The sequence below is a fragment of the Raphanus sativus genome, chromosome 6 (genome assembly GCF_000801105.2).
Source record: "Raphanus sativus cultivar WK10039 chromosome 6, ASM80110v3, whole genome shotgun sequence".
In the NCBI taxonomy this organism is placed as follows: domain Eukaryota; kingdom Viridiplantae; phylum Streptophyta; class Magnoliopsida; order Brassicales; family Brassicaceae; genus Raphanus; species Raphanus sativus.
This window is the reverse complement of record NC_079516.1, coordinates 31,105,259-31,119,182: the sequence shown is the minus strand read 5'-3', so window position 1 is coordinate 31,119,182 and position 13,924 is coordinate 31,105,259. Positions and strand designations below refer to the sequence as shown.

General features: G+C 37.2%; 3 protein-coding genes across 3 annotated transcripts in view; 2 read left to right on the top strand and 1 right to left on the bottom strand.

Moving 5' to 3' along the window:
- The first annotated feature begins 3,439 nt into the window (after positions 1–3,439).
- On the top strand, positions 3,440–4,426 carry LOC130495749 (uncharacterized). Its single transcript, XM_056987245.1, has one exon. The coding sequence runs from the start codon at positions 3,440–3,442 to the stop codon at positions 4,424–4,426; it is 987 nt and encodes a 328-aa protein (XP_056843225.1).
- Positions 4,427–5,192: 766 nt separating this feature from the next.
- LOC108820178 (glutathione S-transferase U25) lies at positions 5,193–6,278 on the bottom strand. The gene is given in 3 exon segments (XM_018593155.2): positions 5,193–5,568; positions 5,571–5,834; positions 6,050–6,278. Coding segments are annotated over 3 exon segments (438 nt in total). The 5' UTR covers positions 6,150–6,278; the 3' UTR covers positions 5,193–5,494.
- A 5,195-nt stretch (positions 6,279–11,473) lies between these two features.
- Positions 11,474–13,924, top strand: part of LOC108820177 (uncharacterized) — a 3,235-nt gene continuing 784 nt past the window's right edge. Inside the window, exons 1-5 of the mRNA XM_056987244.1 lie at positions 11,474–11,670; positions 11,754–12,387; positions 12,656–13,312; positions 13,394–13,528; positions 13,609–13,701. Of these exons, the coding sequence (XP_056843224.1) occupies positions 11,474–11,670; positions 11,754–12,387; positions 12,656–13,312; positions 13,394–13,528; positions 13,609–13,701 (1,716 nt within the window). The remainder of the gene's footprint in view (positions 11,671–11,753; positions 12,388–12,655; positions 13,313–13,393; positions 13,529–13,608; positions 13,702–13,924) is intronic.

Here is a 13,924-nt window from a genome sequence, read left to right as displayed (position 1 = left end):
TTATATGTACTTATTAATTTGAAATATAATATTATTTAAGTAAAAATTTATTTCAACATGTTTTAAACATACATTCTAGTAATGTCGACAGTATTTTGTTTATCTTTTCAAATAGATAATGGAATAGTTAAGAACTGGGAACAAATCTGAAAGAATATTTAATATAATTATATCCAAACATCTCTTCTGAAGCTCTTTAAAATATTTCAGTTAATTTGATATAAGGACAAGTTCGGATAGCATGTTTTATAATTGGACCTAAAGTACTTGGCCCAAATCTTTGAAACTTGCCAGAACTGATATGGTATTGCTTGGATACTCTGAAAGTCTGAAAGCTAACTATTAAGAAACTAAACAATTCTTTTTAATATCAAAAAGAGTGGGAATGGTTAATATACATATCTTATTTAGTTCTTTCTAACACAATCAAGATCTAAAAGATAAGAAACCATCGAAGCATTGTAGATGCAAGAAGAGCTTGTAGATGTCAATAGTCTTCCGTGACTAATTAGGCGACGAAGTCACTGATGCTGGATGCATTAGTCGTTACTACATAAGGTATGCGGAGTGGTGGGTTACCATGTGGATGGAAGGATATGCTGAGATGGAGAAGAATAAACTGAGGGTTTATGTCTTGACGTAGTCGTTGAAGTAGTTGCTGATGTAGTGTGTGTCAGAGAGTTAACCAGGAGGCATGCGGAGTGGTGGAGACTATGTGGATGCGAGATGTTGAACTGGCATGGGATAAACTTGAGGAGAAAGTTTATACCGTGAAGAAAAGACAAGAGATAAACTTGGGGAGTAAATTTATGCCTTGAGGAATAAGTATAATTCCAAGAAAAGGAAAGTGTACTTATTAATATTGAAGTTGTCATATATCCATGTTGCCTTGGAGACTAGGTTTCAGGAACGTGGAGATCACTATAAAAGAGCTATAGAGTCGTGGGTATTCCAATATGACATTGGGGGCTATTATTATAGAGGAAGGGTGAAAATCCCTTAGGGTGTTCTTGGATCGTGCCGAAGCAGTTACTGAGGTACTGACGATGGAGAGACAAGTTTGGGTAGATTAGGAATCTTTCAGTAGAAGCTGTTAGAGTGTTAACAAGCTGTGTAAAGCTGATAAGCAAGTCTTGTAATTGATTGTTTAAGGTAATTTCTAATAAAGCAATTGGTGTTTGCTTGTATCTATTTTGTCTATTGGTTTACCTTCTACATTACTTTATTTTGGTGTCATCTTTGCACTAACAATTGGTATCAGAGCTGGTCACCTAAGTTACTGGTGTGATCCTGAAGGTGAAGATGTACACGATTGTTTGATGCAGAAGACAATCATGTTGGGTGATGGATGGTGGTATGGTCATTGGAGGGCGCACATGAAGCTGTTGGTTCGAGGAATCAATGAGCGTGCGTGGATAGCTGTGAAGACTGGGTGGGAGGAGCCTACCATATTTACAGCTGAGGAGAAGAAGCTGAAGCCTAAGGAGCCAAGACAAGGAGTGGTTCGAGAGGTAGTTCGAGAAGTAGTACGGCGGATGCGCAGAGCCTGATGCAGTACTCATGAAGAAGCAGACGGGTGTGTCTGTGATGTTTGTATTGACATCTAAGCATCTGTATTTTAGCTTAGTATGCAATCAAGCAGGGGGAGAAGTGGTGACGTTCTGGTCCAAGGAGTGCATATCTCGTGGGGGAGAAGAGCATAGTGATGGACATCCTTATGTAGATGGTGCATATCTCGTGAGGGAGAAGAGCATATCTATGTATGAAGATGAAGATAGTGCAAGTCTCGTGGGGGGGGGGAGAAAAGCATATCTAATGTGGAGGTTTCCAGGTGAGGAAACATGGTTGTTGAACCAGAAGGGTATTGTGCTTGATTGGCACACGAAACTAAAAGGGGGAGATTGAAGATGCAAGAAGGGCTTGTAGATGTCAATAGTCTTCCGTGACTAATTAGGCGACGAAGTCACTGATGCTGGATGCATTAGTCGTTACTACATAAGGCATGCGGATTGGTGGGTTACCATGTGGATACAAGGATATGCTGAGATGGAGAAGAATAAATTGAGGGTTTATGTCTTGACGTAGTCGTTGAAGTAGTTGCTGATGCAATGTGTGTCAGAGAGTTAACCAGGAGGCATGCGGAGTGGTGGAGACCATGTGGATGCGAGATGCTGAACTGGCATGGGATAAAATTGAGGAGAAAGTTTATACCGTGAAGAAAAGGCAAGAAATAAACTTGGGGAGTAAGTTTATGCCTTGAGGAATAAGTACAATTCCAAGAAAAGGAAAGGTGTACTTATTAATATGGAAGTTGTCCATATATCCATGTTGCCTTAGACTAGGTTTCAGGAACGTGGAGATCACTATAAAAGAGCTATGGAGTCGTGGGTATTCTAATAAGACACTGGGGGCTATTATTATAGAGGAAGGGTGAAAATCCCTTAGGGTGTTCTTGGGTCGTGCCGAAGCAGTTACTGAGGTACTTACGATGGAGAGACAAGTTTGGGTAGATTAGGAATCTTTCAGTAGCAACTGTTAGCGTGTTAACAGGCTGTGTAAAGCTGATAAGCAAGTCTTGTAATTGATTGTTTAAGGTGATTTCTAATAAAGCAATTGGTCTTTGCTTGTATCTATTTTGTCTATTGGTTTACCTTCTGCATTACTTTATTGTGGTGTCATCTTTGCACTAACAATTGTATCAGTTCGTGAAGTATTACAGGAGGTAGTACATGTGTGTGTCATGAAGATGGGCTGAGTTGGAGTTCGTGTTTTATGATATCCGTGGGCTTGCTAAGCTTGGAGAAGAAGTAATATATTTATCAGAAAGTTTACATTAAAGGTAAATGGTATTACTTGAAGTGGAAAAGGCAAGTGAGTTATTTCCTAAAGAGAAAAAGGAAAGTTGCTTAAGTTGTTTTTGGAAGAACTTGTGGAGCAAGTTCTAGTTATCTATATAAGGAGGATATGCCTCCATGGAGAAAGGTGTCTCTGCTAAAAAGAAGAAAAGTTGAGAGATCGTTTTGGTGTTGCTTGTGTGATCAAGCCTTTGGTGTCACTGCTTTGTGTTAGGTGTTGACGTAGTTGGTGAAGTACTTCCGAGAAGTGGAAGATTGAAGTCTGAACTTAGGGGGAGTTTAGCTCGGGGTTTGGAGGATCCTGATAAACAGAAGTCTAGACTCTAGGGTGAGTTTTAGCATAGAATTGGGCTAATCCTAAAGGATTCTTGTAATAGAAAAGATTGGTGTAAGACTTTCTTGTTCTAGTGAATTCGAAAAGAGAAACTTGTGTCTTTAACTTTCTGCACTTTAATTCTCTGCTCTCACTACATCAACAATTGGTATCAGAGCGGGTCACCTAAGTTATTGGTGTGATCTGGGAGAGTGAGGACAGAAACTGGTTCAGGAAGAAGGACATAGTTTCAAGTATATCTTGAGGATTGATGGAGAGAACTAAGTTACCGCTCAAGAAGCGTTTTTCTTGGAATGGGTCTTCTATGGAGTTCATGGTTGGTGATTACATGAAGGAGAAAGGAACAAAACGAAGATTTGGCAATTCCCCAAAAGTTCTACAGTGCCTTGAATGCAAAGGTTTTGGGCATGTACAAGCTGAATGTACAAATCTGGAGAAGCGGAAGAAGAAGATAGTCACCAAGAGTGATTCTGATGATGGTAAGGAGCTAAAGAATATTGTGGCGCTCACAACTTTTGAGTCTGGTTCTAAGACGGAATATGCGGCGGGATCTGCGTCAGCGTCTGCGTCAGGGTCTTCATGTAGAGGTGATGATGATGCTGCAAGTGATGATGATGATGGAGAATTTGATCTTGCTGGGAATTATGAAAAGCTGTCTGAGAATTGGCTCAAACAGGTTGAGGCGAATTCAGAGTTGACTAAGGAGAAGCTCAAGTTAGAATCTCAAGTTGCTGAAGCACTTAAGTATGCTTCAGAGAAAGAAGAAGAAGCACGACAGGCTGGTGCTCAACTTGCAGAGACTCAGAAGGGTTTGAGGATGCTGAATGGTGGGACGAAGCAGCTAGATCATCTTCTCAGTATTGGGAAAAGTGATCGATGTGGCCTTGGATATCAAGGAGAAAGTTCTACAGCTGAAGGAGTTTTAGTATCAGCTGGAAAAGCTGAGGTTTTAGCTACGTCTATTATGAAACCAGAGGTTAAGATGTCTGCTGGGAATGCAACAAAGGGAAAGACTGCAGTGAAGGCATCAACTGATGTGAAGAACGCGACTACTACGCGTACTGCTACGGCAACTGATACGGCGACTGCTCCAGAGAGAGTTTCTAGATTGAATAGTGCAGCTCAACGAAAGTTTCGGCCTGTTTGTCATCATTGTGGTGTTATTGGGCACATTAGGCTAAAGTGTTTCAAGTTGCTGAGGGAGAAGAATCAGATGGTGCAAGTTTATGGTGCTTAAGGTTTGAGGAGTCATGGTCCTATATGTTATTCTTGTGGAGTTCAAGGGCATATTCGACGTGAGTGTTTCAATCCAGTTCAAGGAGTTAATCATGGTGGTTTTGGGCTCATGAATACGTGGTCTAGGAGATTTGATCATTATGGAGATGGTGGAATGGGATTACCTCCTTACTTTGGAGGATATAGATCTTCATATTAGTTTTTGACAATGATGTGACTCATAGGGGGAAATTGAAGACGTGGTCTTTTGTCCAGAGGTGATGAGTTCAAATGCATAGTCAAAAAGGGGGAGATTGAAGATGTATATTCTGTATCAGTTCGTGAAGTACTACAGGAGGTAGTACATGTGTGTGTCATGAAGATGGGCTGAGTTGGAGTTCGTGTTTTATGATATCTGTGGGCTTGTTAAGCTTGGAGAAGAAGTAATATATTTATCAGAAAATTTACATTAAAGGTAAATGGTATTACTTGAAGAGGAAAATGTAAGAGAGTTATTTCCTAAAGAGAAAAAAAAGTTGCTTAAGTTGCTTTTGGAAGAACTTGTGGAGCAAGTTCTGGTTATCTATATAAGGAGGACGTGCCCCCATGGAGAAATGTGTCTCTGCTAAAAAGAAGAAAAGTTGAGAGATCGTTTTGGTGTTGCTTGTATGATCAAGCCTTTGCTGTCACTGCTTTGTGTTAGGTGTTGACGTAGTTGGTGAAGTACTTCCGAGAAGTGGAAGATTAAAGTCTGAACTCAGGGGGAGTTTAGCTCGGGCTTTGGAGGATCCTGATAAACAGAAGTCTAGACTCTAGGGTGAGTTTTAGCTTAGGATTGGGCTAATCCTAAAGGATTCTTGTAATAGAAAAGATTGGTGTAAAATTTTCTTGTTCTAGTGAATTCGAAAAGAGAAACTTGTGTCTTTTACTTTCTGCATTTTAATTATCTGCTCTCACTACATCAACAAGCATTTCTCATAATGAAACCACTGGAGGATGCTTGTATTATTATAATGACTTCAAACAAAGCTGGAACAAAAAAAAAAACTGGCAAAAAAACAACAGAACAAAATTATATTTTACTAGAGATCTACTCGATACCCATTTTTTTCCATAGCTCAGGAACGAGCTCAGTGACCTTCTCTGAATCATGAAGAGACTTAGCACGCTGTCTCTCTTAATACACCTTTTAGACCAAGCAATAATTTTAGGACACTCTGCTTCGATGCTAAAATTCCCATACTTATCAAATGCGTCCAACCAGCAGTAGTATCCAATCAGAGCTATGTCCACATAACCGAATATTTCGCCTCCGAAGTAAGTCTTGTCTCCAAGTTCCGACTCTACTGTCTTGAGCATCTCCATGAACTCCTTCCCCACCTCTGGCTCCTCGCCTTTTGCTCCCCACATCAACCCCACCAGCCAGGCACCTAACCACAGATTGTCAATCAAATGATATCAAATTTTTTTCTTTTACAAAACAAAAAAAAAAAATTTTTAATTGCTACAAAAAATATTTATGATGTCTTATCTTTTGTTTTTGCTAAATTATGATGTTTTATCTTATACCATTTTGTCGATGAAGTCTCCCCAAAACTTGGCCTGAGCTCTTTGATAAAATCAGAAGGAATGAGTGCATTTTTACCTGGCCAAGTCTCGTCGATGTCCTCATCCTGGATAAGAGATTCACAGACTGGTTTGCCATTGTGGATGAGAACCGGTAATTTCTTATGAACTGGGTTCATCTCCAGGAGCTAGACGCTTTTACTAAACAGATCTTGTTCTCTGAAGTCGAATTTAATGTGTTTCTCTTCTAGAGCAATCTTCGTCTTTAATCCGAATGTACTCGGCCAATAACCCAGAAGAATCGCCTCATCCGCCGTTATTTTATTTGGTTAAGCTATCTTATTAGAGGATGTTTCCAATAAAAGCGAATGAATCCACATTTTTTTTAAAGTTATAATGTCTGTAATTTTTTAAATAAAATTGTTAAATCCGGATTTATTAAAGACACATACTTAATTTTTGGGTGAAGGTATAATTCACGGATAGATCCTCACCTGGACATTGAAATGAGCCAAAAAAAATAGCTCATATCCATGTGTGTGACCAGTGGTATTCGAACAAAGATTCCCCATATTGAATTTATTTTCCTCAAACACCATTGGACTACCATCATTAGTTAAAGTTATATTGCCTGTATTGAAAAATTCTAAATAATACTAATACGTAACTGGGCATTTTCTTTTGCAGCTTTGCTTAAAGCTAATATAAAGTATGATCGGTATCCAATTATTTGGTAGAAGATTATAGTGTGGCTTTAATCTGCGTCTTCTTTTATGCTACTACAGCTGCATGGGGTGGCTTGTTTAGCCATGCACTCGATAAATTTATTACTCTGTAAGAGTAAGATAAAATTTTGGATTTAGTATATCTTTTCTCTACAAATATCTAAATATATTTTTTTTGTAAATGACAAATATCTAATATTGGGGTTTAAATTTTCTTTTTGCCTAAAAACATACAAGCATTATAGTACGACCTAAGATAATAATCCGCGCCTGAGATTATTAATTTCATTTGGTTTTAAGATAAGAAGATATTATGTATGTTTAATCTGTATATCGTTTCGGTTTTAGGTTAGTTTTTTTTTAATCTATTATAATGTAACAACCATTCTAAATCAATAAATATTTTGTTTATTTGGTTAAAATGCTCGAGATTTTGAGACTTTTTAATGATAACCAAAAACTATTATTAGTTGTTTGGTTTCATGTTATATGAATTTTAGACAGTCTTGATGTCAAACTAATGGTTTCAGATCATAATTTCTAAATGCATGGAAAATAAAATAAAATTTAAATGATAATTGAAGAAAAAGAAAATAAATTATTAAGACAAATCATTTAACTACAATTTAGTCGACGGTGAATGGAAACATTAAAAATATATATTTTAGTTTCCAAGAGAATTAGGATCCTCACTTGTAGTGAATATTTAGTTATATAGGTGCTCATGTCAATGTGCACATATATGTAGGGCTGAGAAAAAATATCCGTAAATTTTTATTTGATTCGTTATTTTTTCGATTATAACCAAAAATCTGGATATTTGTAACTCTACGAAGAAAAGCAAATACTAATATGAAATATCCCTAAAAAACGAAGCAAATCACAAAAACTAATATTTTTAAAAATGGATATTCGATCTGATCCGTTATATGCTAATATATATACACATATTTAATGAATTATATATAAGTTATATAAATAATATATTCTATATAACTTCTGCAATATTTTTATTTACTAAATTTATTAAATTAGGTATTATTATTTAAAAAGTATGATTTTTTTTTAATTTTTAATAAAATTTATTATTGTATATTATTTTAGATTTTTTTTTTTATTTTTAATCAATAAATTTATTTTTACGGATAGAAACCAGTTAAAATATTATTTTCCGGATAACCAGGACACCGTATATCCAGATGGCTAAGAATCAAATCGGATAACTGATTATTCGGATGAAACGGGTTAGATCACGAATACCTCCAAAATCTTTTGATATCTGATTCGTGTCCACTCTTACATGTATTTGTATGTAAAACAAATATACAAAGGTGGGTTGATAAACATATAAAGATACCATAATTAACATTAAAAGACATTTTTTTTCAAAATAACACATGAAAGATAATATTCTACTAAAATAAATTAAGTAATAATAAAATAAACCTAGACAATAGTGATTCTTTTTTGTAAATTGTTTTTGTAGAACTTTTTATAACCCGTAGAACCGTGCATGTGAGTTTTTTAAAAACGTAAAATAGTATATAATGTTAACATATTTATGTACAGTTGGGATGAAAAGCTCTCTGTATAGTTTGGATGAAAAGGTAAGTCAACTTTGGTGACATAGGTAGCCAAATCAATTCTCTTAAACCTTTCCGTATATCACAACTCGGGATGTTACAATTTCCTTCTTAATAAAGCTAAAAATGATCCATAAAATGTGAAGTCTACCTTTTGGATTATATCTGTCAATTTAATTGTTTGCAGTTTCTGCCATGAACACATCATTTCTTCAACTTCCACAAATAAGAAACTGGTTTCCACTATAAATTCTAAAATGATTCTTCACCAGAATGAACGTCCGCTTCTAATTCCAAAGTTAGGCTTCTAGCTCCTTCCTGTAGTGATTTCCGTTAGAACCTTAAGCGGCGGCATTACATCCTCAAACAGCATTACTCTAACAATTCAATCCGCATCTCCGACGGACTTCCAAAAATGTTGTCGGAAAGTTTCTCCGGCTAAAGAAAGATGTCAAAATCATGTGGGTCGTATTCCTACTTTCTGATGAAAAGGTAGCCTCAACGTAACATCTTAATAAAACTCCTCACTTTCTGCTGTTTGGCCCTAAAAAACCTCCACTTAATATCTTCTTAATATTTTTAACGATCTACAAAAACCAGCTTGGGAAGATAAAGAACAAAGGAGACTCTCAGTGTTGGCTCTCAGAAATTTTCTCTGTAGGTTGCATCCATTTTATCTTTACCTTTTTGTGTTCAGATATCTTGATTCTTATTATCATTGCGATCTTCAATGTTTTCTGTTTTTGCAGAGACTGTCTACAATTTAGTATCAGAGTTGTCAAATAAGGTGATCTAGCGTAGATGATGGTAGAGGATCTTCGTGTTCAAGCGAAAGAGGCGGCTTTACCTGGCGGCAGCGAAGCTGTTGCCCTTACTAGAGCTTTTCAATATATTCTTCAATCAAGACCGATTGCATCGCATGTCAACAAGTATGCTACAATGATCATTTACTCTGAATTTGATCGGAAATGTAATAACCTAACTTGTGTTTTTTTCTTTTTTGCTATTTTCCTCAGGCGAATGATGCACAGCTTAGCACCATGGTTGTTGAGCAGGTACAACTTTTACATGGTATCACTTTGTGTTTTTATTATCTTTGGATTCTTTTTGTTGTATAGGGTGTCGAAGCTACGATGTCAGTTAGTGTTGAAGCTGGTGCTCCTCGGGAGTCTGAGTGATGATAAATAAATTGTTGAGAATGGATTGAACAGTCTAGAATGGATCAGTAAGCGTATTCCTTCATTGTTTTGACGGATCTAAGTTTTGTTAAGATGAAAATTTGAGACTCATTCCTTACATAATATCTGACAATAAAATGTTTGACTAGGATGATTAGTTTAGTTTTAGGGCGAACTCTTCTTATTTCGCAGGAAGATAGACATATCTTATAGTGTTTTTCTCCTCTCTGAACTAACTTTACATTACCCTAAATTGTCTATATGTTTTACTCGCTGAGAAAACTGAGGTAAAGGATTGTGGGTGATTTCTGAAGAGATGAAAGATTGGATTTAGATAACAATGAACCACAGTATGATGCTGATGAAATATGGAGGGGAGGAGTTCGAAGAGATATAACTGAACAAGAGGATCATGAGTTGGAAACTCAGTAGGACAAAGAATTGGAGGAAACTGAGGCAGAGGAAAATTCATGTGAGTTCGCCGACGAGATTGGAGATGGTCTGAAGAACTTGATAGTGAAGGTGATGATCCCTGGAGAAGTAACTTTATTTAGGATTGTGAAGATCCACAGACAACGAAGAGCAATATTTATGCTTTTCGGTGTTTTGTATATGTGGATTAAGCAAAACGAGCTGTTAAAAGATCTTAGAACCAAATGGTAAACGTTTACACTTACCATCACTTTCTTGGTCATTTTATGTCCAACCATTGCATATAAAGATTAATCATATTTAGGTAAACATGATGTCTTTCTTTTTGTTCTTTCCAGATCCCATGACTATTTTTGACACTCTGATTTACTACTCTATTTACTTTGTCATCACTCGAATCAGACGCATGAGAAGCTTGAATGTAGAGCAGCATCGTATACTGCGTTGCTTTGATAAGCCCTCTCATGTTTTAAGAATTAATCAAATTTGTCATTTCTAAACTCAAGCCTGCAATATATTATATAAAACAAGGAAATGAAACACAAATCTTAGCCAAAAATGGTGAGACACACATTTGATTAGGATACATTGCATAATCTGGTTAATGTAAATTAGATAAATCTCAAAATATGTTAAGTAAATACATATTAATACTGAACCAATAACATGAATGCAGAAAAGTAAATATTGAGTATGAATGTAAAAATTATTTTAAGTTGTGAACACCTATAAATTTTTAAGTTTTTTCCGGTTAAATCTTGTTTATTTTCGAAGAATAATTTTTTCCACGCAGTAATGAATTAATTACCGTTGTTTATTTAATCACTAAAATTTAATTCTATAATTTTATAATGATATATTTACATTGAATTAGATCCATTAACTCCAACAAATTATAATAGTTATAAAATTTTCAAATTTGGAATAATTTTTTTTTCAGCATGGAATTAATATCAATCAAAATACACTAGTTTGTTTAATTTATTGAAAAATACATTAGTTTGTTTACAAATAAAAGAAACAATATATTTTAGTTTATAAATAATACTGGTTTAGTATTGATAAGCACGTGTGATCTATATAATCAAATATAAATGATACATTAACATAAAAGTATTGGATATGTATGAAAGTATTAACCACCTCATATGGATATGTAATATTTCTCACTTTATAGTCTATCCTATGCTTAAATATAATTTCTACCCAAAATTTTGGGTAGATATTAAACTAGAGAAATTGGCACTGATGCACCAAGACACACATATATTTTGCGACATATCCCTTTGATGTTTGGTCTTTTTTCTTGGACCATTTTGCCCCTAAAACACATCACGCTTCGGCGAGTGTAAGCGCGTCTCTTTGAACGACGTGTTACGCTTCTTCCTTTCACCCATTGGACAATAGGAAGGTTTGTACCTGTTCAGTTCCCGACGTACAGGCGTGAAAGGACTTCGACGGTTTGAATTTTAAAAACCTTTTTCTATTTCATTTTGCTTATCTCCCTCTTCTTCTTCCATCTCGATTCCTCCCCAATTTCTCACCTGTAAACCCTAATTTCGACATCTCTCATACAATTGGCGAGATGGACGAAATCATGCTGCCTCCTAGAATGTTCGCTGCGGGAGATGAACCGTTAGGTGAGCGAGTCAACTCTTATCACAAAGTTAAGACAACCAGAGCGATTCTCGCCGCACTCGAACCTGAGGAGTTGGAGTTTCTTCTAAACTCGACATTTGGGAGGATTCTTGCGATTGATGACAACCCGCCTTTTTCGGGAGTGTTTGCCCAATATATTGTCATACGGCTCCTCAAAGTCATAAGAAGTACGAGTTTTGGGTTTTGTTTGCCGAAAACCCTATTAGAATATCCCTCAGAGAGTTTGCCATAGTGACCGGCTGTAACTGTGCGAAGACCCCGTTAAAGAAGACGAAGAAGAAAAATCCGCTGAAAGAGAAGCTCTACTGGAACGAACTTTTTGGCTCGTTGAAATACTGCACCGTCGAGACAGCTATCGACATGTTGAGGAACAAAGTCTTTAAAACACGAGAGGCTAGGATAAAAATCGCGTTTCTTTGTGTAACATCGTCGATCCTCTTTGCCTCCTCCCACACACCTCGCATCATCCCGGAGCACGTTGAGTTGATACGAGATCTGAATGAGTTCCTCTCATTCCCCTGGGGCAGAGCATCGTACCAAACCCTCGCTTCATCACTTCATGGCAAAGATGAAATAGCTTTATCTCAGACGTCTGTTGCGATTCGTGGTTACGTAGAGTCGATTCAGCTTATTATGCTTGCTGTGATCCCACACCTTAAGGAAAAGATTACTCATTCCGAACGTGTTGTTATAGTTGAATCTGACAGCGATGGCGAGTCACAGCCTGGCGGAGATACGGTTGCTGAGGATGACATCGCGGCGGACCAGTGGAATACACCACCGGCTACCAAGTATTGCCTCATTCCCGGTCATGCTCAGAACATAGATTCCGAGTGTCAGGTACTCGTTACTGCTAACATTTTATTTAACTGTAACAATAGATCTGCTATAGGTGATAACATTTCATTTAGAAGATATCAATTTACTTAACAACAAACAACTAGGTTAGATGCTAACTTATACAGATACGCCAATCACCGATAGGTTTGTCAATAGTGGTTATCAGTTACTCTCCATTTTTAGCATCTACATGACTGTTATTAGCCGTAATATTATTATTTAAATGTTAAGTTGTTTTCTATACTCTAACTGTTGGAGTATATATCAGGTGCCAGTCAGGTCTATTCTCGATGACCCGTACGAAGAATGGTCTGCTGGCTTTGATTTCTCATGGGATGATGAGTCTGAGGATCTTGCTGTTGACAACATGGTCCGATTGATCCTTGAAGGCTTTGTTTTCAGGAAAGATATGTTTAAGGGTGGTCTTAACACCATTGATCTTCCACGAGTAAGGGGAGAAAAGAAAGTGAAGGAGAGAGAACTGAAAGGCGAGGGATCCTCTGATCTACACGATATGATTAGCTCAACGGAGAACCGTATTTATCAAGCTTTGGATGCCAAATTTGAGAAACTTGCTTCTCCTTCTCAGCAAGTTCCTCTCTTCGAGGACTTCGATAAGAAGATCACTGATTCTATCGCTCGGCAACTGAAGGATTTGCAAGATGCAATAATTAAGGGTGTAATTGATGCAACAAGCGCTCTCCTCTCCTCTCGCGAAGTCCTTCCTAATACCAGCAAGGCCATTCCCGTCAAAGGCAAAGAACCATCCAGGTTACCTTTTACCACTCCAGCTGAAGCTGCTGATTCTTCTATTAACGACGTGCTACGCGATCTTAACGGTGGGTTGGAGGGTCATCTTCATGCAAACACGGAAGCAGGAACGGACTCACTTGATGAACAAGCACCAATACTTGATGATTCACAGGTAAATAAATAATTATCTGACAAGTATGCATATTAGCAGGGCAACTTTCACCCTAACCGACCCATCTCTGTTGATATGCAGCCCGAGCACCCCGGTGAGGCAGTTGTAGGTGGCTCTACTGTAGAAGAGGATGATGTGACAGAACAAGTCGATATGGATGCAGATGACTCCGCACCTATGGATCAGATAGTAGAAGTTAACACCAACACAGAACATGTAAATATTTATTTAACGGCTAAGTTAACATTATAGCGGCTAACCATTCTTCTGGCCGACTCTTTTTTGTTTATATGCAGCCCGAGAAGCGCGTAGAGCCCGGAGAGTCTGTTACAGGAGGACCTCTTGCACATATGGATCAGCTAGTCAACGCTGACACCACACCAGAACAGGTAATGAATTAGTTTACCCGCTAAGTATACATATTATCGAGACAACATTCACCCTAACCGACCAATATCTCTTCTTATGCAGCCCGATCACCACGGAGATTTATTGGTGAATATAAGGTGGGATATCTTCTTTCTTACAACACTTATGAGATTTATTCAACTTCCTGGTTATTCTCCACTGATTAGTGGTCCCCAATCAAGCTTCTTACATATTGGTTCATCC